We start from the raw sequence: 23,121 nt of genomic DNA, 5'->3' as shown, positions 1-23,121 counted from the left end.
CGCCAAGCTTCCTTAACCATCATATCTTGTTTGCCCGTCTGATTTTCCGACCGACCAGATACCTCATATGAGGCAAAGTTATTTTTTCTCCATGCCTAAAACCTTTCTCTGTATTTAGCTTCCTTTACTAATAATCAAAATCCATAAGCACTAACGCCATCGAACCTCTTCATTACTCTACTAGCATCCACTTTGTTAAAAAATCTTACAAACCCAAAACGTTGTCCAAACATGTCCTTCTTTCTAGTTATATAATAATCAACCACGTTTCCATGTCTCAAATAGTTGTCTCAAATCACTCTAGTGAAAATCCGTTGATATGTTTTGAACGAACAAAGTGATTATATGGCTTCCCCTCTAGCTTCCCTAATACTAATACTATTATATATAGAGAGAGAGAGAGAGGAGCAATATTTAATTACTTTGTGTAAAATTTTTTAGCCTTACATCTTTTTAGGACAATTGGACGAGAAAAATTAAAGGATGAGTTTAATATTAGAAAATGAGAATATATTCATTAAGAAAAAAACAAGGAACTAATATCAGCCTTTAATTTCCCTCAATCTAACGGTCCAAAATAGTATAAAACTAAAAGAGTTTTGCATAATGTATTATATATATATATATATATATATGGGGCATTATCCTATTACACCCAGACTAAAACTAAGACGTTTACATAAATTTAGGATCGTTAGAGAATGGAAATCAAAGGTTGAGATTAACAGTAGAAAATGAGAAGACATTCACTGAAAAAATAAAGTTAATATCAGCCTTTGATTTCTCCTCATCTAACGATTCTAAAAAGATGTAAAACTCTTAATTTTACAGTGGGCGTAGGTGGATCCTAATTTATATTTTATTACATAGTATTTATATTATATATTATTAATATTTATAGTAATTGTATATTATTTATTATAATTATTTATTAGTGATTTTAATTGTGTAGGTTCAAATAAGTCCAAATGATGTGCAAGAGATTTACTCTATCTAATTAAGTGTAACAAAATGTTAATTTTTCTCTCTAGAACTTTAAATCGATTAGAAAAATATATTTATTTAATTGAAAAAGGGATCATTAATTAAATTAAAGTTTAAAATCATATATTTCATTGCAAAGATAATAATTAGTCGACTATGAGTCAATTTTTGGATGTTTTAGGGTGTTAATCATTCCTCACAAGTAATTAACTCCTGAATTCATTTTCCTGGGAAGTAGACCAAATGTTATTTTAATAATTTTTAAGTGAATTATATTAAAAAAAAATTGAGTGATACGTCACATCCTAAACAAAGATTAGTATCGATTCTATGAACCTTGTTTTGAAAACCCAAATTTTAGTCGAAACAAACTCTAAAATTATCTTTTTCTATATTTCGGGATATTACGACACCAGTTTAGCAACTGTTAATGCGATGGGGTGTAAGGTCGTGGTGGGCTTTAGCTTAGCGATGTGTGCTCTCGATTGAGTATTGATGATTTGTTGGGTTAGTAATTGCTTGTTGATGGTGAATTAGGGTGTTGGTGGTGAGCTTTTAAGGGTTGTGACAATAGTGATGATAATGTCTCACCGTAATTTTGGGAGAAAAATAATAATCAAGTGATCAAAACAGAAATTAAATAATAGATAAGTGATTAAATAGGTAGTTTAACGTTTAGTTTTTTTTAAAGAGATAAGGTCACCTGTACCACATAATAGAAGAGAGGAAAAGTCGATTCATGTGGCCATTTGTACTAGAAAAATAAGAGAGGAAAGGTCGCAACAAAGGATCAAATTGTAATTATTGAAATATTTTTGTTGGTAATTGGTTCAAATAAAGTGATTTAGTATCAAGATACTTTACCCCCTCAAATTAAAATCATGTCTCCGTCCCTAGTTAACATTGTTAATTGGCACATCAACATCATAACACTTAGCGTACGATAGTTTTTGTTGATTAAAAAATAACATTTAACACAATTTTAAAATAACATTGATGATGTTTTAACTAAAGAGCAACATTAATAATTTGGATTAGACTAAATCATTTACTTTACTTAGGGGCTTAAATGAATTGAGTTTGAACGAATAAGGTTATATTTGTGTTTACTTGTTTATTTTTTAAGTTATCCGTATTCAGTTTATTTGGCGTTCACTAACATGTTCATTTATATGTTCCTAGACATATTCATTTAGTTTTCACGAACATGTTATGTTAAGAAATGATAAAATTACTTCACTAATTCTTAAGCTCCTTAAGTTTTACTTTCTGAACTCAAAAGTTCATCGTGTGTCCAATTTAGCCCCTACTTTCCTCAATATTTAAATTATACAAAAATAAAGGAAAAAGAGAATCGGGTAAATAAGCTAATAAACATATTGGTAAACAAGTATTGAAATAAGCTTATTCGTGAATATAAACATACCAAACAAACATCTATTCATATTTGTTCATTTGTTACATAAACATAAAATTTTTATTAATATTCATTTATTTACTAATGATGAGTTAATTAGATGAATTACCGTTGTCATATTATTTATTAACTATCAGGTCGATGAATGTTAAAGTTCGTATAAAATCTAACAAAACAACCTAAAATCCAATAATGTAAGAAATAAAGTGTAGGCCGGATGAAGTATATGATTAAAACGATGAATTAATATTAAAAAAATGAAGTCAACTAATAGATAAATGAATAAGAAAACAATATTTCTAGGGCACTGTACAGTTACATTGAGCCAGCAGTGCCATTAATGTGGGTTATTTCGTTGTCGTAAATAATAAAAGGTGGGTCGGAAATTCCCTTTGCCGACACTTTTTTTCTCTTACACAATTCTCCATGTGTTTCTTCAACAATTTAATATGTTCTTTAACAATGGAAGTAACCTAATGAGACAACCCTAAAATCTTGTTCTTTTAAGACAGACACGTGAGAGAATAGAAGAAGGTTAAAGAAAGTGTCCCTATTTGTTAACTATTAGTGTTTAAAATTCGGATGAATCAATTCAGTGATAAAGAAATTGTTGTTATTCTTTGAGATTTCAGGTTTGAGTACTAAAAATATCAAAAGTGTGAGTGATAAATATAAAATGGTTGAAAGTTAGCTTTGAACAGAAATTATTACCTCATATTAATAAAAAAATATTATTTAAAATTAATATCTAATATATATTCAAATAAAAATATAAAGTTCAGTCATAAATAGAATCGTTTGTTTATTTTGTGTTTTAAGATTTTATATCTTTATGCATATAAATTTAAGTATATTATTTTATTAATATAGGGTGATTACAAGTTATAACATCTGTTATAAAGACTCTCAACCAATTGACAATAAATATTTAGATATTTTACAGTCGTTGGTATTCGACCTCGAAACCTTTAAAATAATAATAATTCATTTAATCACTATAATCGCTTGATTCGTGCATAAATTTAAATATATTTGAACCTATATCTTTCTGAATATTATAATAGTAATGATATCAATTAAATTAATAATTAATTATATATATGTATCTCAAAAATAACTCTCAAAGTTCTCCCCTTTCTCTTTTTTTTTTTTACAATTTATGTCAATTTTTATAGATCAAATCAATTTTTTTTTCTTTGATTTTTTTAATAGTTAACGACATCTATTTTGATATTGATTGTCGACCACCCATTTGTGTCAATGTTTATAGATCAAATCAATCCACGTGGATTGAATTGCAACATTAAAGGAAGTTTCATTTTGGTACCAAATTATAATGATATTTTCGAAAGAAAGGCTTTTTTTGACTTGATTCAGTAGCATTTAAAGCCAAAAAAAGACTGTAAGCTCATGCTGATTCATGCTGATTCAGTAGCAGCATCCTTTATAGTGCCACGATATATAACCTAAAAAAATTAACCTCCATTAGCTCTAACCTCGAACCGGATAACCGAGCTCCGACTCCGTTGTCGATAGTTGAATTCGCATCGAGAGGATGAAGATTCATATGAAGGTCTTTGCTTGGAACCTTTGAATGATTGTGCTCTCTGTTTACAGATTAATGGAAGCAAAAACCTATTTGAAGTTAGTCAACTGCCAATATGAACAATTTGCCAATATGTGATTTCCGGACTTTCATTAGGCTTCCATCTTCCGATGCTTGCTGCCGGCATCAGTTTCTTTCAGTCTTTCTAGGGCCGTGAGATTGGCATGTTGTGTTGCAAAGGAAATTGCTTTCTTTCCCTTTTCGTCATGAGGGAGTTCGCGGGTTTCGCCGATGGATCCGGACCTCAAATCACCTGGAGGGATGAAGCAATCGATTGAAAGGCCTGGTACGTCGAAGGCAACCTCCTCGATCGTCCATGCTTCTTCCATCTTTGTTTTCGTATGGCTCATTGCAACTTCCCCGAACCTGAAAAGCGTGACCACGGAACGCCCGGAGTGAGCTATCATTATACCTTCGACGGGTCGGTAATCATCGAGATATGAATTGATTGTGGTTTCCCAATAAAAAGCATCACCACCGTTGGTTTGGATGCGAGTCAGATGTGAATCTTCGATGTGAACGAGAAGTCCGGTTTTCTGACTAAAGTAGCCAAATAAAACATGCCTAATGATCTCGGCAGGGCCTTCGCTCCTCGCCTTCAGCGTCTGCGGATCGGTACAAAGCTTGAGGATGAAGCAATCCTCACCGTCAATCTTTTTCTCTCCTATGCATCTTGCATCAGCAAACATACTAGCAGTGATTCTCGGATCAAGACCCTAACCCCAAATACATTATCAGGAAACGAACAAATGCTAAACGTATAACCGAACTGCGTCGAAAACCTCACTTGAAGAGCACGACGCAGAGGTCGAACCGGCCCCTTTGCGGTGTGACTCCCAAGCCAAGGCGTGTGCCTCCACACAATCTTCCCATTACAACCAGCACGAACCTTACTTCCCCCGACCGCGAGCTCGACATACCACACGTCCGGATTCATTTGCCAGAGCACAAATCCACCGGACTCCGCGCCTCTCGAGCAATTGTGATTCTTAACCGTCCTCGCGGCGGTCTCGTATTCGCAAGCTACCATTTTAAACTTTCCCATTGCATAAGCGTTCCGAATCGAGTTTTGCAGCTTCTGCCCACCGGAAGCAGCCGTATACTGCTGCAATATGTACTGAGCAGTGGAAGTTTCCTATAGGCAAAACCATAACATGAACCACCATACTAAAAATCACAGAATTTTAGCAGTAAAAGAGAATCCACTAGTTATCAATTAGAATCCCCAGAAAATTTCACCATAAGTTTTCTCGCTAACCAAACAGCTGATCAAAATAAACTAAAATGAGAGAAGAAAAAGGGGAACTAACAATGGGGGTGTCTTTGATGCTCAAATGAGGCAAAGGGTTAGTGAAGCTAACGTGAACCGGAGCCAAAGGCGCTCCCATGACCCCAAGAACCAACCGTAGATCGGACCGCCGATAACTCATCGAAGCAACGGAAGGTGTCCTCGATAACTGTCCCTTAACCCATTGTCCTAGCCCCAAACCGACCCGCTTCGAGCCCCTGACTTCGCCTCCGTCGGAATCGGGGCCTTCAATGAGCGGAGCCAACGCTTCCCCGACGATCCTTAGACTTCCGGATCTCGCGATCAACGGCTCCGGTTGCGCCACGTTGGTTTTCTTCCTCGGTAACAGACCGGACATGGGCGAACGAGGCCTCGCCGGGCTGACGGACCGAGAGCGGGAAGGGGAGAGCCCGCGAATCACTTCTTTTTTCAGAGCTGAGAAAAATCCTTGCTTTTTCTCCATTACTAGTCGGATTTTTCACTGAAAAATACCCAAAAATTTCCCTCTTTCGACTTGGAAATCGGAGAAAAAAAAAGACAAAAACAGAAGAAAACAAAAGGGTTGGATCAATGGGAAGTTTTAGATAGGAAAAAACAGAGCTTTGAGGTTCCTTTCATGGAGTTTCTTAGTGAGAAAATAGAACGCATAGCATGGAGTATAAACGCTGCGACTTTTCAGTGTGTGAAATGCAGTTTTATTGTTTATATGGTAAACTTTTATTCCAAAGTTAACAATTTTAATAATATTTTGTGAAACACACTTTTTTGCTCTTAAAAACTTAGGGATAAAACAAAATTTAATCTTCAACTTTATAGTATTTCCAAATTTGGTCCTTAACCCTTTTTCTTATGTTTGTCCTCAGTTCGCGATGAGCAATGAACAGGATAGTAATTAGTATAAAGTATACGTTTAGTATTTAAATTATTAGTTTTGATTCGTTTTAATATTTAAAGTTTTGATTTTTTTAAAATCATACTTAAAATTTAGTTTTTTGTTTCATTTCAGTACCCACCACTAAAATCTTCAGTTTTTGTTTCATGTTAGTACTCATGTTTAAAATTTAACGTTAAGTTTTGAAAAAAAATTAAAAGTTTAGGCGCTAAAACGGACCAAATTTGATAGTTTATGTACTAAACTCGTTAAGTTTTTAATGACATGATACTAAAATGAAATAAAAACTAAATATTAGGTATGATTGAAAAAAAATTAAGTATTAAAATGAGTCAAAACTGATAGTTTAGGTACTAAATATACAATTTACCCTAATAATTATCAGTTAGAAAATTTTATCACAAAATTAAGTCTATCATGACCTTTAATTCTATCACTCATAAAGTTTATCTCGATTTATTCTGAATATGAATTAGAAAAATATAATTTTCTAGAACTGGATCAGATCAAAACTAATCTAATTTGAATATTTTAACCATCCTTACTCTAATTTTGAATTAGAAAAATGTATATATTATATATATTATAAACCTATTTTAAGCTCAAACGTATTAAAAATCATTACCCGATTATTTTTTTAATCACACTAGATTCGTTAAATTATCAATACCTAATTAATTTGTAACTCAAATAAAAAAAATATGCATATACTATATTTAAATTAATCTAATTACAAAAAATTTCGATTAATTCGATTAACCGACTAAATAACCGAACTTTGTTCGGTTCGGTTAATATTTTCAAAGAAAAGTTCGGTTCGATTAACGGTTAAAGCAAAAAAATTCGATTAATTCGATTAATGGTAATTCGGTTTGGTCGGTGGCCGAATTAACCGTTTGAACACCCCTACTTAAATCCTAAAATTAGATTTTTGTTCATTTTACTACGTTGTACTGTAAGATTATATCACATCATTATTTAAAGAAAGAAATATTTTTTTGGTGTTATACGAGATTAAATCCCATAGTCTTTATCAAAATGGCTAAAACTTTGAGTTATACCAAGTAGTAAAAAGTTGTCAAATTCCAAAACCAATGTGGGTAAAAGAATTCAAGGATTAATTAGAGTGAAAATTACAAATTGTAGGGACTAAGTATTATTTAAACCCATAATTTATTAATTGAAGAATGTGCCTTTTGAATCAGGCAAACGTCATAGATGGAATCGGGCTTCGGTCATGGCATATATTCAGCAAAAAGTTTAGATGCATGTATGGCGAGTACAACGTTAAATGTACTCGTGCAAGTAGCCAAGTAGTGGCCCCGTTTGTCTCGCGGGGCCCGATGGAACTTTTGTGATTCAAGGACACGTATGATTTTTGAATTATCCAATCGCAACGCGCATGATGACACGTGGCGATATGTTAGAGAGAGTAGGTAAAGAGGTCTTGAGGAAAGGGACAACAATAATTTATAAGGTTTAATTATAAAATAAGTGATCAAATTATATCGTTCGAATCATTCATTAGGTGTTCGAACCTTAACGATACTTAAATTCCACCTTTTAGTGATAGATGTCTCATTGTAGTATTTTTAAAAATTTTATTTAAAATATCACCCAAAAAATTGAAAAAAAATCAAAACTTTGAAAACTCCAATTTCAATCCTTAAACTCACGTCGACTGTCGCCATTTGACGTCAATCAAGCCTCCACTAGAGCCTCCATCATATGACAAGTCAAACTCGATCATAAGTCTCACATCTTTGACGAACTCAAACCCTGAAATTCATCACACCTAGGCAAATGAATGATGATTACGATGGCAAGGGATACAATGACCAACCAGAGAGACGACAAGGGTGGTATCGGCAACGTCAATTGTGGTTGGCAAGGGAAGTTAAGGTTAGGGTTATAGGTTTGGGATATTTAGAGATTTCAGACTTTTTTTGTAATTTTTTTTAAAAAATAGGGTTTTTTATAAATATAATAATTAAAAAAAGTACAATGCATGACACGTGTCACTTAACGGAATTTTTAACGGTCGTTACACCTTGGGCACCTAAAATAGTAACGTTTGTAACGTTAGGAACATGAATAATTCAAAAAAAAAGTTTGGGCACCTATTTGGAAAAGAGTGTATAGTTTGAGCACTTATTTTATAATTAAGCCTAACTTTTGATGGAAATAATCAAAATATTTAGATATAGGGCAAATTATACAAATCAATACTCAACTTTTTCTCACTCCTATTTTGGTCACTCAAATTTAAAAATTCTCAACAAAGGTTAAACTTTATACATTGAACTATTTTGGTCACTCCTCAGTTAGTTTACGCAATGACATTGCTCTTTAGATTAAACTTTTCTCACTTTGACCTTTTTCACTTTCTAATTATCATATATTGATGCTTGTGTTTCTTCTCCCTTAAATTGGGGTGTTTTACCCAAAAATTACCCAAATTATATAATATTACTTGTCAGGCACCCTTTCTCCAAATATTACTGATCTAGTATCATTTATGACAAAGTGATAATAAGGTGCGTGGTAGGGAATGCGCCTTGCATATGTGGAGGGAAGGTGTGTGGCAGGGAACGCGCCTTGCATACGTGGAGGGAAGGCGTGTTACAGGAATCGCGCCTTCCATGGGTTTTATCCGACGTGGCGCCACATGGGGAAGATGCGTCCTCGGAGATGCGCCTTCACGGGGAATTCTGACACCTGGAAAAAGGCGTGTTACAAGCCCCACACCTTCCACTTAAATCCCACCTACCAACCTTTAATACCACCCGTCCCTCTCCCCTATAAATACCCCATTAACAAGCGTTGTTTTACTCGTAAAAAATAATAAATAAATCCTCTTTAAACTGAATAAGTGTAGTATAGAAAGAGGGTCGATCCACAGGGAAAATACAAAATTTCTACGCAAACAAATTTCGAGTTCAGATCGTCTAGACTCTCGTTGGTGACGAACTCGTATACCAAAAGCTTTTCCTGGCAATAAACACAGTAACAAAAAAGATTCACAACATTGCGGTGATGCACACGAGCTAGCAACCGAGCCTCGTTCTCAAACTCCCTTTCACCCTGATTTGAGCTATGAGATAGCTTCTTCACTGCAACCTCTCTTCGATCGTTCTCAAACGATTCCTTTAACCACAAAGGTAAGTTGGTTCGTGCTCAATCTATTTCTCATAAAATTAAGGCCTCTAATTTATTTTTCAATTTCATAAAATTCTCAATTTCTCATCCATTTCTCCATCTGTCTGGTTAATTCATTTAATTTTGAATTAAATCTAATCATATTTGTCTTTTTTTTTTTTACAAATATCGTTTTTTCAATTTACCAAATATTCATTAACTCCTAGTCTTTTACAATCTCAATCTAATGATAAAATAATACGTTATTCTTTATTTTTTTAATTTATTATTCAAAATCAAGCTTCATACCCATGTTCGATTTTTTATTCTCTTAGTTGCATTTAAGGTGTTTTCTTAACAAAACAATGAAATTAATGTTAATTCTGTTAATGATAATTTTCCAAACATATCCTAAATTTTATGTTAATTATATTATCATCTGATTCAATTACAATATATCATTCTCAATATATTAAATATTAATCTTTTACAATGTTTTTTAACAAATGATTAATTAAATGACCTGTTTATAATCTTTTGAAATTCAGTGAACTATAGTACATATTACCCAAAAAAAGTAATATCCAATAGCTCTTTTGGTCTCCGTTGCCTGGGCTTCCATTCCACAGGCTCTGACACTCGAAGACCAGTTAGCTTCTCAATTATTTAAGTCCATCCTCATATTGGGCACTAAGATGTACTCAAATGACTTATATATGGGTGTTGGGTTGAATTATAATTAGATTTTTTTTTAATTCGGAGTAAATACAATGTATTATCTGTTTAAAGATAAACTCTCAATCATTTGACATTGAACACTTGTACATCTGACATTCAAGGTGCTCGAACTCGAAATCTAAAAAAATAACAACAATTACTTTACTATCAAGGTCGCTTGATTCATGTTAATTTTTCTTATTTAAATATATTTATCTTGGAAGTTGGCCTAAAGTCGTAAGTATTTACGAATTTTTAGATATGAAAGATTAAATTTATTGAATTATTTTGAATTAGTATTAAATTTTATAGATCACATAAATTTTGATGTCTAAAACTATTATTATATTAGACCGCATCACTATTCCGTTTAATAATTCATCATAAATGATATGTTTGTGATTATATTTTAATTAAGAAACCTATTTGTAGCTTTTAGAAAAAAATAATAATTCGTTCCTTAAACATAATTGAATGACACGAAATATATTTTACTCTTTAATATATTATAGTTTGAATGTTAATATCTTAAATCCAGACCTATTCAAATGATGTGAAGGTCCTGTGTTACTTTTAAAAACGAAACCCTTAAAATATTTTATAATAAAGATTAATTTGTCAAATTTGAAATTAGAAGGATCTATGAGATTTCTTTTACCGAAATTCACAATGAAAAACGATAAAAGATATTGTCAAAATCTTCGTTTATAACTTTCTCTGTCATTTTATTGAGAGTCAAACGAAAAATTTATTTTTCCTTCGAACGTAAATATCGTCAAAGAACAAATATTATACATGAACGAACCTAAGTGACATTCATGTGTTGGGCCCTTCAATTTTAAGGTCATGTGAAAAATTACATTCTACACTTATCATTGGACGAACCTGCTTAAACTTTAAACCCTTATCTTTAAACTCATAAAAAATTGAATAGAGATTGAATTGATTAAATCTTTAATTTTTCCTTAACATGTTAGATTATAGGGTAAATTACACATTTAGTATTTAAATTATCAGTTTTCATCCGTTTTAGTATCTAAACTTTTAATTTTTTTTTCAACACCATACCTAAATTTTAGTTTTTGTTTCATTTTAGTATATATCACGCTCATAATTTAACGCTAAGTTTTGAAAAAAAATTATAAGTTTAGGTACTAAAACATATCAAAACTGATAGTTTAAGTACTAAACACATTTAGTTTTTAACGGCAGTGTACTAAATTGAAACAAAAACTAAGTGTTATGTATGATTTTGAAAAAAATAAAATTTAGATACTAAAACAGACAAAATTAACGGTTTAAGCAATTTACCCTAGATTCTAATTAATGTTATTGACGCGTTAGATTTAATACCAATAAACTTACTCATCTTAGACATCTACAAATTTAAAATGCTTTAAATCCATTAAACCAAACGTAAACAAATGAATCGACTTGAATTTTAAAACCCGAAACACCATAAACTCGAGAAATAATAATAAAATTATCCCCTAAAACTTGTATAAATAATTACTTTACCTCTTATTTTTTTAGCATTTTAACCTTTAAAGTTTCATTTTGGAGAAAAATATAACCTGGTTTGATGAAAAATGTTAGTTGACTAACTCTCAATGTTTCATACGGACATGACAAGTCCATGTATAATGTCACTTCACCAATTATTATTTTGCTTCATGATGTTGATGACGTGACTTCCTCATCAATAAGAGTTCATTTTGTTAAAATCATTTGATGAAAAATTACTTTACATGGTACTCAAACCTGTATCCTTTAAAAATAAATATTAAACACCCAACTACCCAACTATCTTAATAATTTGATATATGCTTAGTAAAACTAATATACATGTTAAATTGCACTGTATACTTCTCTTTCTTTGATGCCTCTGCTGTTGAAAATAAGTGGCATCACCGAAAGTAAACCAAACTTTCGGTGGAAATTATTTAGTGGCAGCATTTGTTGACATTTAGAAAGGGTTGCAGAAATTGTTGATTTTTCAACAATGGTAGAACCTCAATTTTAGCCATTGTAAGTTAGGGTATTTACAAATTAGTTCATAAGCTTCAACTATAAATACCCTAGCTCATTTAGTTTCAAAACCATCCCAAAAGCATTCTAGCTTTCTTCCAATACTAGAGAGAATTTAGAGAGTTTCTTGAGAGTTGTTTTCTCCTTTTTATCAAGAGAGAATTCTCATTGTTTTCTCCTTGGTAGATCGAGAGAGGTTGTAATTCCTATTTTCTCATAGTGAAATTCTTCTACCGTTGCCCGTGGTTTTTACCTTATATTATTTAGGGGTTTTCCACGTAAATTTTGTGTCTTCATTATCTTCATTTTTATTTTCTCAAATTATCAGTTGCGATTTTGCTCTATCCGATAGCCGTCTTCCGCAACAATTGGTATCCTCTTATGGCCTGTCAGAGACGTAAGCAACATGATGGTACAAGGTAGAAAGAATTGTGTGAAGATATGATTGTTCCAATCAAATCTTCAAGTGAGAGATTGTTGAAAATAAGTGGTATCACCGAAAGTAAACCAAACTTTCGGTGGAAATTATTTGGTGGCAGCATTTGTTGACATTTAGAAAGGGATGCAGAAATTGTTGATTTTTCAACAATGGTAGAACCTCAATTTTAGCCATTGTAAGTTAGAGTATTTACAAATTAGTCCTTAAGCTTCAACTATAAATACCCTAGCTCATTTAGCTTCAAAACCATCCCAAAAGCATTTTAGCTTTCTTCCAATACTAGAGAGAATTTAGAGAGTTTTTTTAGAGTTGTTTTCTCCTTTTTATCAAGAGAGAATTATCATTGTTTTATCCTTAGTAGATCGAGAGAGGTTGTAATTCCTATTTTCTCATAGTGAAATTCTTCTATTATTGCCCGTAGTTTTTACCTTATATTATTTAGGGGTTTTTCACGTAAATTTTGTGTCTTCTTTATCTTCATTTTTATTTTCTCAAATTATTAGTTGTGATTTTGCTCTATCCGACAGCCGTCTTCCGCAACATCTGCTTCTGCCTTTGACTGTTCAAGGGTGAGGGAAAGGTTTGTTTCAATCGATTTAGCTTTATCTTCAGCTGTACTCATTGCTTCCAGCTTGGACTTGGCTCTCACCAGCTTCGAATTGAGGCTCTTAACTTTCAAATATGCTTTTTCTTTCATTTTCTTCAATTTTTTTGTTTCTTCTTTAACATGTTTCAGCTCATTTCTTATGATATCCATGGAGGACTATACTGAAAACCTTCATCTTTAATCGAACCCAAGTCTTTCTTAGCTGCCTCCAGTTGTTTCTTGATTGATTCCAAGGAAACTGAAGGTTCCAACCTTTCAACACTATGGAAACTATCATCTTGTTGCTCTGAGCAATCATCATCGCCTCTCGGAACCATATTGTCAAGTCCCTTAACTTGCTTCTGCTCATCTTGTAATAGTCTAATATCAGACAAAATTGCACCTAATTTGGTTTCCAACTCTTTTGACTGATCCGCCTCTTCAATTATGTCCATCCTTTTCTTCTTTGTTACCTCCATCGAAAGCGAGAACTCACCTGCTTCTTTCACTCTTTGGGCTTTGATTTCTCCAGCTTCTCTCAGAGCTTCAATCTGAGCCAACTCGGCTAGCACATGTTCTTCATTAGCTGCCTCAGTTTGTTCCCTGAGTGCTTCAACAGAAGAACCATTAGACCTCATTCTAGACCTCATTGATATACCCCTTCTTGACAAATGAACTCATAATGGAGTTGTATGTGTAACTAACAGGGTTGACACCCATATCAGGGTTTAACCCTTGTGATTTTTTTTTTATTTCTACCGCTTATGAGAAGAAGAAGAAGAAAAGAGAAGTGATTTCTGTCGCTTATGAGAAGAGAATAGAGGACTTAGGTTTAGGGTTGCAAATTAAGGTTTTATATTAAATAAATTATTGTTAAAATGTCAACATAGATCCTACTTGGATTAAATGACTTTAATAAAACAATTTATGCCATCATCGGTACGGAAATCAATTCCCATGTCAATGTCTTATTAACGAATTAACGACGGTGTGATGTAATTGCAGTGAAACATAAATGATAGTAATAAAATTGATAAATTTAAAGCGTCAGTGATATTTTTAAACCCGTACTTTAAAGGTGAATAGTATTTGAAGTAGTTAACTCATAAATATATTTGAAAATAGTTTAAAAATATTTTTGATAACATGACATCACATCTAGACATACTACCTCAATAAAAAGCATCTATAGTTAACTATTGATTTTCATCTATTCAAAAAATATTTTTCTTTAAAATAAAATATTAAAATACTTAAAAAAATAAAGTGATTATTTATACATACTTTGAAGTAATTTTGGTATTATACCTAAAGTCACTTTTGCCTTTAAAAAAAACACTCAATCAACTGAGACTATAGAGTCAAACCCTAGATCACAATTTATTAACTCGTAACCAGTGGGGTCTTAAATAGGGATGTAAATGAGACGAGGCAGATCGTGAGCTATTTGAATCGACTCAGTCAAAGTTCGATAAATACTTGACTTGAATGGACTCGACTCGAATTCTTAACAAGCAAAAAATGAGCTACTTGATATTCAACTCGAAAATATAATATATTAAGATTTTATTTAAAAAAATATAAATTATTAATAATATAACCATTTATGTGTTGATTTTTTTAAATTACAGTATAAAGTTTTTATGTATTTAAGGTTTAAGTTCGAGTTTGAGGCTTTAATTGAGTTAAGTTTAATATTTTCTTTTCTTTTCGAGCATCTTCGAGCTTTTACGAGCTTTAATTCATGATTTTAAGTTCGAGTCGAGCTTGAAAATTTTAAGTTCATGAGTTTTTAAGTCGGGAAAAGTTCAATTTCAGAATTTTCGAGTTTAATCAAGCTTAACAATACTTAAACTCGATTCGTCTCATTTATAGCTCTAGTATTAAAAACCTAATTTGAATGATTTCTACGGTTCAATTTACAAAATAATACAAGCTCCATGACCTAGATGTTCGCCTCGGGAACAGCCGACACACTAATACGTTAGTAAACAAAATGAAAGTGGACAAGTAGAAAGACATGTCTGTCAGTTTGTAACGTGATGTGTGTGTGTGCAGGGACGGAGCCAAGGTTAGTGTATATCTAATAATATAAAATGAGAAAAATAAAATGAAAAAAATTAAAATTTAGAAAGGTTAAATCAAAATAAAATAAAATTAAATTAAAAGATCTAAATACATGTTGTTCCTATATATTTTTTAATAATAAAAAATTAGTGGGAGGCAGTGGCCCCAACCATACACATGACTCCGTCTCTGCGTGTCTGTACTAAGAACACTTGTACGTACCATGTATCTTACCATTAACGACGGGTTCACCGAACTCGGCCCTTATTAATGGCGGAAATGGACAAAGGAAGGTCCTAGACTCTCTGCAGAAACCGCGTGGACCGTCCTCCAACCCACCCTTCACTGTTCCCTCTGCCCTTCAATTTCCACCAAAACACTCCACCTGTTTTATATTTTTTTAATAATACGAGATGAATATAAAATATATATATTCATATTCTTATGTGATCGTTAATAATGTATATATAATATAAATACAGTTATTCGAACTCAAAATCATTAAGAAAAATAATATTTTTTTTAACTACGGAGACCACTTAATTTGTTCATATCGTATTATTAATTTATCACACGTATATATTTGAAATCTTTAGTTCAATCGAAACTTATTTATTAGCATCAGTGGTAAACAGTGACGAATTAAAAAATATTTTTGAGAGTGGACACATACATATATTAATTATTGAAATTTTTTATATTAAATAAGCATAAATAAAATTTCAAAGTGAATATTTATTATAAAATAGATAATTAATATAAAAAATCGAATTTTATTATAAACATATGCTCATTCAGAATATACTTTGCATCCGCCAGAAGTCATTAGCATATATATCATTTTCTTTAAAAGATTCAGATTCACGAATACGTTTTAAAAAAAAGTCTAAACAAATTTATCGAAAAAAACAATGAATATTTTATTTACATTTTTTAAGAGACATCAAATTTCGTTTGGACATGTGGTTGTATGATTTATTACACCTACCTCACTATAAATACAGCCTCACTCGCCTTTTACACTCCATTACTCAAACCAACACTCGAACCAAGTAAGAAATCCAACACCATCAAGAAAATGAAGCTCTCCATTGCAGCTTTGCTCCTATCTCTCGTTCTTCTAAGTTCCTTGGTTTCAGATCCTGCACTGGCACAGCCTTGTTCGCGTAAGCAATTTCTTTTTTAGATTTTTCCGATCGATTTGATATAAAATCATGCATTCGTTTCTATCGTTAAGAGTTTTGAATCAGGGTTTAATGTTTTGATACCTATGTTGCTGGTATATTGCAGCATTTTGCGATGGGAAATGCAAGGATCGGTGCAACAAAGCGGCGGTGTGGGATCGGTGCTTCAAATACTGCGGGATATGTTGCGAAGAATGCAAGTGTGTTCCGTCGGGAACTTATGGGAACAAACACGAGTGCCCTTGTTACAGGGACAAGGTGAACAAGAAGGGTACCCCTAAATGCCCTTGAAAATAATAAAAATTCGAGTTCGAGTTCCGGTTCTACCTAGCGAGCTTAATGGAAGTTTGTTATAGTTAAAATTCGATCTCACTAATGGACGTTTGTTATAGTTAAAATTCGATCTCACTAATGGAAGTTTGTTATAGTTAAAATTCGATCTCACTAATGGACGTTTGTTATAGTTAAAATTCGAATTCGTGTTCGAGTTCTGGTGTTACCTGGTGAGCTTAATGGAAGTTTGTAATGGTTTCTATTGGGAGGCCGTATGTGTTGATGCTATTATAATAATAAACTTGTTTTGTTTGCTGTTCCCTTCGTTTATTTGTCTTTGGTTTTTATTGTTGAATAAAATCTAGCTTACATTTCCGCCGCCGCATCGCCGCCGTGTGCACCACCGTCTATCCATGTAGTTATTCGATTATGGTGGTGGATGGGTTATGATGGTGTAAGAAGTACAAAGATAGGTGAGGTACAAATACTTATTTTTTCCATGAATCAAAATAAAATAGGCTTATTCTCTCTCTCTCTCTCTAATAATATTAAAAAATTAAGTAGTTGCTTTTAATAATGAATTAATTGTATTTTATATTTAAAAGTTGTGATCAGTTGATTTTTTTTTATGGAATCTGTTAATTTTATTAAAAATTAGAAAAATTAAAATTACAATAAACGTCTACGATCACAATTTTAAATTAATAATTTTAAATTAAACTCTGGTAAATTAAATATATGATAAAGATATTTTTTTAAATACGAAAAAATTAGACACTTAAGATTACAAGAATCATAAAAGAAAAAGATTAAAAAACTTAAACAAATAAACTCAGATAAAAAATAAATACGAACAAATCTGATTGCATCGACGAGTCATAAAAGGGAATGAAGCTATTGACAGACCACTAATAAATCATAAATTAAAATTGAGCGTCGTAAAAAAATTATTAACAAACACAAATAGTTTATCCAAATCTAATCCGGAGGTCCAAGAAAAACGAATATGATAACAAATAAAGTATTATTTTGATCAATAGTGACAATATCAAATCTAACTCTAAAAAAAGATAAACAAAAATAACAGTTAATTTTACCTTTTCTAAGAGTTTTATATGTTTTATTCAATGTTAGTTATTTATTATGCTTTAAATAAAAGAAATGGAAAACAACAAAAAGTTTTATAGTTAATGGGTCGTTAATGTCATTTTATAATTATTATTTGGTAGTAGATTTTTATATTTTATTTAAGGGTAAACTATTGAAATGATCACTTGTCTTTCAAATTTTTACACTTTTACTCACTAGATTCAGAAAACTTAAATTTTGGTCACTTACATTATTATTTTATTAAGTTTTGGTCACTAAGATGTTGAATGTTGTTAGTTTTATGACGTGAGGGTTTTATTTTTATTTTAACTCTTGAACTTTTTGTAAAATATTAATTATGGGCCTTTTTGTAAACCCAAAATAGTTTATGGTCAAAATTTCAATTTACCTATTTTTTAATATGTTTTCTTCTCAAACCCTAGCTTTCCCACTTGCGATGCACACCCATTCTTGATCGACGCAGAAGATGAACAACAATGGGGTGTGCAACGCAAGTGAGAAAGGTAGGGTTTGGGAAGAAAACATATCAAGAAAAGGAGTAAATTGAAAATTTGTCCATAAATTAATTTAAATTTACAAGATATCCATAATTAATATTTTATTTAAAGTTTAGGGATTAAAATAAAAATTAGACTCCTTTACTAATGTGACACGTCATTAAACTAACGACATTCAACATCACAGTGACCAAAACTTAATGAAACAATATCGTAAGTAACCGAAACTAAGGTATTTTGAATTTGGCTTGCAAAAACAAATTTAAAAGATAAATGACCACTATGATTGTTTGCCCTTTATTTACTGGACATGTGATTCATCGAATGGATTCAAAATGCCAAATAAAAATAAAACCATATGTTTTATTGTTTTCCCCATACAATAAAGCTGTATGAAATGACCATCCAGCTCAGTTGATAGAGCACAAGGTTCTTAATCTTGAGGTCGTGGGATCGAGTCCCATGGAGGGCATTTCATAATTTGGAGGTCTCCTACGGAAGTTGCTCTCAACCTAGTGTTGGGGGCAGCCTACTATCTTACCTCCCCCTTACCTCATTATATATGGGAACAAAGGACAGCCATTAATAAAGCTGTATGAAATTATTAAACGTATATTTATATTATATTATTATGAGACAAACCTGTATATAAATACGAGTATGCAGCAGGCTATGTAGCACAACTCAAGCAAATCAAATACATAGCGTAAATTTAGTTGAGCTAACAACAAACGGCTACTCCGACCACCACAACCGTCAAGCTTTCGATCTCAAGTGGCGACGTCAGATTGTTGAAAAAAAGGGTGAATTTAATTGATGGGTTTAATATTTATATTAAATTCATAATCTTTTTGACTATTGTAAATTAAAAGATAATTTTTAATTTGAATATTAGTAGGAGAATTACTCTTTTAGTAAGTCCATTTAAAAATGTATTTGTTATCTTTTTAATTTTGAATATTAAAATATAATTATAGACTTTTGTATATTTCACATTAAAATAATATATATTTAAGTTTAAATAGTAAAATGAGTTTACTTTTTTATCATTACAAATTAAATATATTATTTAATTTGAATATTAGTAGGATAATTACTCTTTGAATATGTCAATTTAAAAATATATTTGTTACTTTTTTAACTTTGAATATTAAAGATAATTATATAGTTTTGTATATTTCAAATTAAAATAATACATATTTAATTTTGAATGGTAAAAGGAGTTTTATCTTTTGAATATTTTAAATTAAAAAAATATTGTTATCTGTTTAATGTTGAATATTAAAAGATATTTGGTAGAATTAAATCTCTCTTGAAATTCCCTATAAATAATGAGCAAACCTGTTAGGTTTTCCACAACTCAGTTTTCAAGAACTTCTCTTATATTGAAAAAGTTTTCTCTTCCTTGGTTTTTTTCGGTGATAGTCGAAGACAATGATCGTTCGTGATCTGTGCAGATGTGCTACTGTAGCTTATCATTAGTTGTTGTATCCTGGGAGACAGATGACCAACGAATTCGAGTACCAAAGGAGTGGTCGGAAATTTGTCTTAAGGAAACTGTGTAGCGACAGGCCTCGACTGATTCCGATATCATGATCAATTTTTTTGAATATTTCTTTTACTTTTCTAAGGTTCCAATTTAGTATCGGATTGTTACTCTCGGCTAACAATCTTAAGACAAATTTCTCTTCTTTTACCTTGCTTCATCTGAGATAAACCGGAATTGTGGGGAAAACGAAACACGAGATATAAACAAATTTGTTTCAGGAGTTATCCTGTCGTCTTAACAGGTTTGCTAGAATCTCAAGTGGACAAATCTGTCTAACAGAAATTGTCATAAAAGTAATTGTGGTTACTAATTTAATTTAGATTTTTGATTCTGTCTTATAACAAAATCTAAATAAACGAGAATTAATTTCCTGTTTATTGGAATTATTTCTAATTTCGGTTAAGTTTCTTTTACAGAAAAATAAAGACAATAAACTCTACCGGTTCACCTAACATGAATGCTGAGATTGTGGTACCGGTACAAAATCGAAATCTGAATGTGAGTCAATTGGCAGTGGCAATTAACTGCAATGAAAAGCCAGTAAAATTCTACGGAGAGAATTTCAAGATGTGACAATAGAAGATGGCTTTCTATTTGACCACAGGGAACCTTTCAAGGTTCTTGAAGGAAGATCATCTTGTTCTTAAAGATGGAGAAGACAATGTTACTGCTTTCAACATTATTGAAGCTTAGAAGAATTCATATTATATATGTCGAAATATAATACTGAATTGTCTTCAAGATTCACTATATCTAGTATATGTTGGTTATGAACTATCAAAGAAATTGTGGGAAGCATTGGACCACAAGTATAAAGTTGAAGATGCTGGAACTAAAAAGTTTTTAGTTGCCTAGTTCTTGAATTTTACTATGGTTAGCTCTAAACCAATAGTAAAACAAGTGGAGAAATTCCAACTATTGATCAATGGAATCCTTACCGAGAGAATAGTCATTGGTGAATCCTTTTAGGTAGCCGTCACAATTGAGAAATTACATGAACAAAAAAAAAAGAGTTGAGAATAAAAGGAAATGACCATGGAAGAACTGGTTTTCAGACTTCGAATAGAAGAAGACAATATAATTACTGCCAAGAAGCTCAACAAAAAAGAGAGGCTAAGGAAAACGTGGTGGAAGTCAAGGACTCCAAGAAGAGAAAACAACCCAAGAATAAGTCAAAGCTGAGACCTAAAGCTGGAATTTCCAAGAAGAGAAATTCCAAGACAAATGCTTTTAACTGTTGAAAGATGGGGCACAAATCCTCTGAATGCTAACATCCAAAGAAAGCCAAAGCTCGCGAGGCTAATGTTATGGAAAGAATGACTAAGGATATAGAGGATATATATCTATGTGTTGTGATCTCTAAACTCTAATCCAATAGAATGGTGGCTCGATACTGGTGCCACACGCCATATTTGCAGCGACAAGGAACCTTTCTCTGAACCGACACCTTGCAGTAATAGGGAGAAGCTCTACATGGGCAATGATGCGACTTTCGAAATCAAGGGGGAAAGATAATGTAGTCCTGAAGATGAATTCTGACAAATAAATCAGGTTGCAGAATTTGTTATATGTACCTGACATATGTAAAAACCTTGTTTCTGGAACACTCCTAAGTGTTCACGGCTTTAGATTGTTGTTTGAATCAAAAAGCTGATTTTGTCCAAAGGGGGAATGTTTGTGGGTAGAGGATATGTATTAAATGACATGTGGAAACTCAATGTTATCTCTGTAAAATCCAAAAACATGAATAAGAATAAAGTTTCTTCTTCTGTTTAAATGCTTGAGTCATTTAATTTATGGCATGGTAGGCTTGGAAATGTTAATTATTATGCTCTGTAGAGATTAATTAACTTGGAACATATTCCATCGTTTCATATAAATTATAACCATAAATGTGAAACATGTATTGGGGCAAAATTAACAAGGTCATCTTTTCAAATTGTTGAAAGAAATACCGAACCACTTGACTTAATTCACATTGACATTTGTGACTTGAAATTTGTCCAAACAAGAGGAGGGAATAAATACTTTATTACTTTCATTAATGATAGAAAAAGTATTACTATGTGTATTTGCTATAAGAGCAAAAACAAAGTTATAGAAAAATTTATTTTCTATAAACATGAATTTTAAAACCAACTTAATAAATATATTAATATGGTAAGAAGTGTGCACAACATGATATTATTCATGAAGTGACGACATTATACTCTCCTAGAATAAATGGAGTAGCAAAGTGAAAGAATTAAACAATGAACATAGTGCTAAGAAGTTCTGAGTTGTCACAAAATATGTGGGGGAGAGAAAAGTTGTTATGTCAATGAATTACCATTTAAATAAAGTCACCAGGAAAGGAAAAAGGACAAGACACCACATGAATTATGAAAATGTTGAAAACGTGTGTCATACAAACACTTGAAAATGTGGGGGGTGTCTTGAGAAGGTAATTGTCATATTACCAAAATAAATGAAAATAAATCCTAAAAGATGGATTGTATTTTCTTTGATTATCCTACTATCTTATAATGATAGATCGATGCTATTTGGAATTTGATATTTAAAATATCAACGGTACAAGTGAATATGTTTTACATTGGAAAGAAAAAATGTCATGGAAATCCTTAAGAAAACAATTATAATCAGATTCATAGTGAAATCTAAGTTTGAAGCTCTAGATAAGTCTGAAGAATAAGTTGAATTACTTTGGAATTTCTTGGATGATTTTCCTAAATGGCTTAAATATGTGACCACAATATGTTTATACTGTGACTAACAAGTATAATGCTAAGTCGAGATATATGCGTCGTCGACATAATACCATAGACAACTGATCTCAAATTGAGTTATCTCTGTTGATTTTGTAAGATCAAAGGATAAAATTATGTATCCGCTAACCTAGGGGTTAAATCGAGATCAAGTTGAGAAAACATCTAAAGGAATGTTTGAATGGTAAAAGGAGTTTTATCTTTTGAATATTTCAAATTAAAATAACACATATTTAAGTTTTAATGGTAAAAGAAGTTTTATCTTTTGAATATTTCAAATTAAAAGATATTGTTATCTGTTTAATGTTGACTATTAAAAGATATTTGGTTGAATTAAATCTCTCTTAATCCCCTATAAATAGTGAGCAAACCAGTTCGGTTTTTCACAACTCAGTTTTCAAGAACTTCTCTTATCTTGAAAAAGTTCTCTTCCTTAGTGTTTCCTGTGATAGTCGAAGGCAAGGATCGTTAGTGATCTGTGCAAATGTGCTATTGTATCTGATCATTAGTTGTTGTATCCTGGGAGAAAGACGACCAACGAACTCGAGCACCAAAGGAGTGACCGAAAATCTGTAATAAGG

General features: G+C 31.8%; 2 protein-coding genes across 3 annotated transcripts; one reads left to right on the top strand and one right to left on the bottom strand.

Annotated features, from left to right (window-relative positions):
* Positions 1-3,845: 3,845 nt before the first annotated feature.
* Positions 3,846-5,946, bottom strand: LOC120176385. The gene is made up of 3 exons (XM_039182813.1): positions 5,318-5,946; positions 4,795-5,142; positions 3,846-4,723 (listed from the first exon to the last, which is right to left on the bottom strand). Exons 1-3 carry the CDS (start codon positions 5,756-5,758, stop codon positions 4,100-4,102), a joined length of 1,413 nt encoding a protein of 470 aa, XP_039038744.1. The 5' UTR covers positions 5,759-5,946; the 3' UTR covers positions 3,846-4,099.
* A 10,226-nt stretch (positions 5,947-16,172) lies between these two features.
* Positions 16,173-19,869, top strand: LOC120176386 (peamaclein-like). 2 transcript variants are annotated; one of them, XM_039182815.1, is made up of 3 exons: positions 16,173-16,328; positions 16,453-16,660; positions 19,858-19,869. In XM_039182815.1, the coding sequence occupies exons 1-2, from the start codon at positions 16,241-16,243 to the stop codon at positions 16,635-16,637; spliced, it is 273 nt and encodes a 90-aa protein (XP_039038746.1). In that variant the 5' UTR covers positions 16,173-16,240; the 3' UTR covers positions 16,638-16,660; positions 19,858-19,869. The 2 variants fall into 2 exon arrangements, with proteins under 2 accessions (XP_039038746.1, XP_039038745.1); XM_039182814.1 differs by lacking the exon at positions 19,858-19,869 and having other exon boundaries at positions 16,453-16,945.
* Positions 19,870-23,121: the final 3,252 nt, after the last annotated feature.

This window comes from Hibiscus syriacus, unplaced genomic scaffold, assembly GCF_006381635.1.
Source record: "Hibiscus syriacus cultivar Baekdansim isolate YM2019G1 unplaced genomic scaffold, ASM638163v2 tig00112243_pilon, whole genome shotgun sequence".
Lineage (NCBI taxonomy): Eukaryota > Viridiplantae > Streptophyta > Magnoliopsida > Malvales > Malvaceae > Hibiscus > Hibiscus syriacus.
This window is presented reverse-complemented; position numbering and strand designations above follow the sequence as displayed.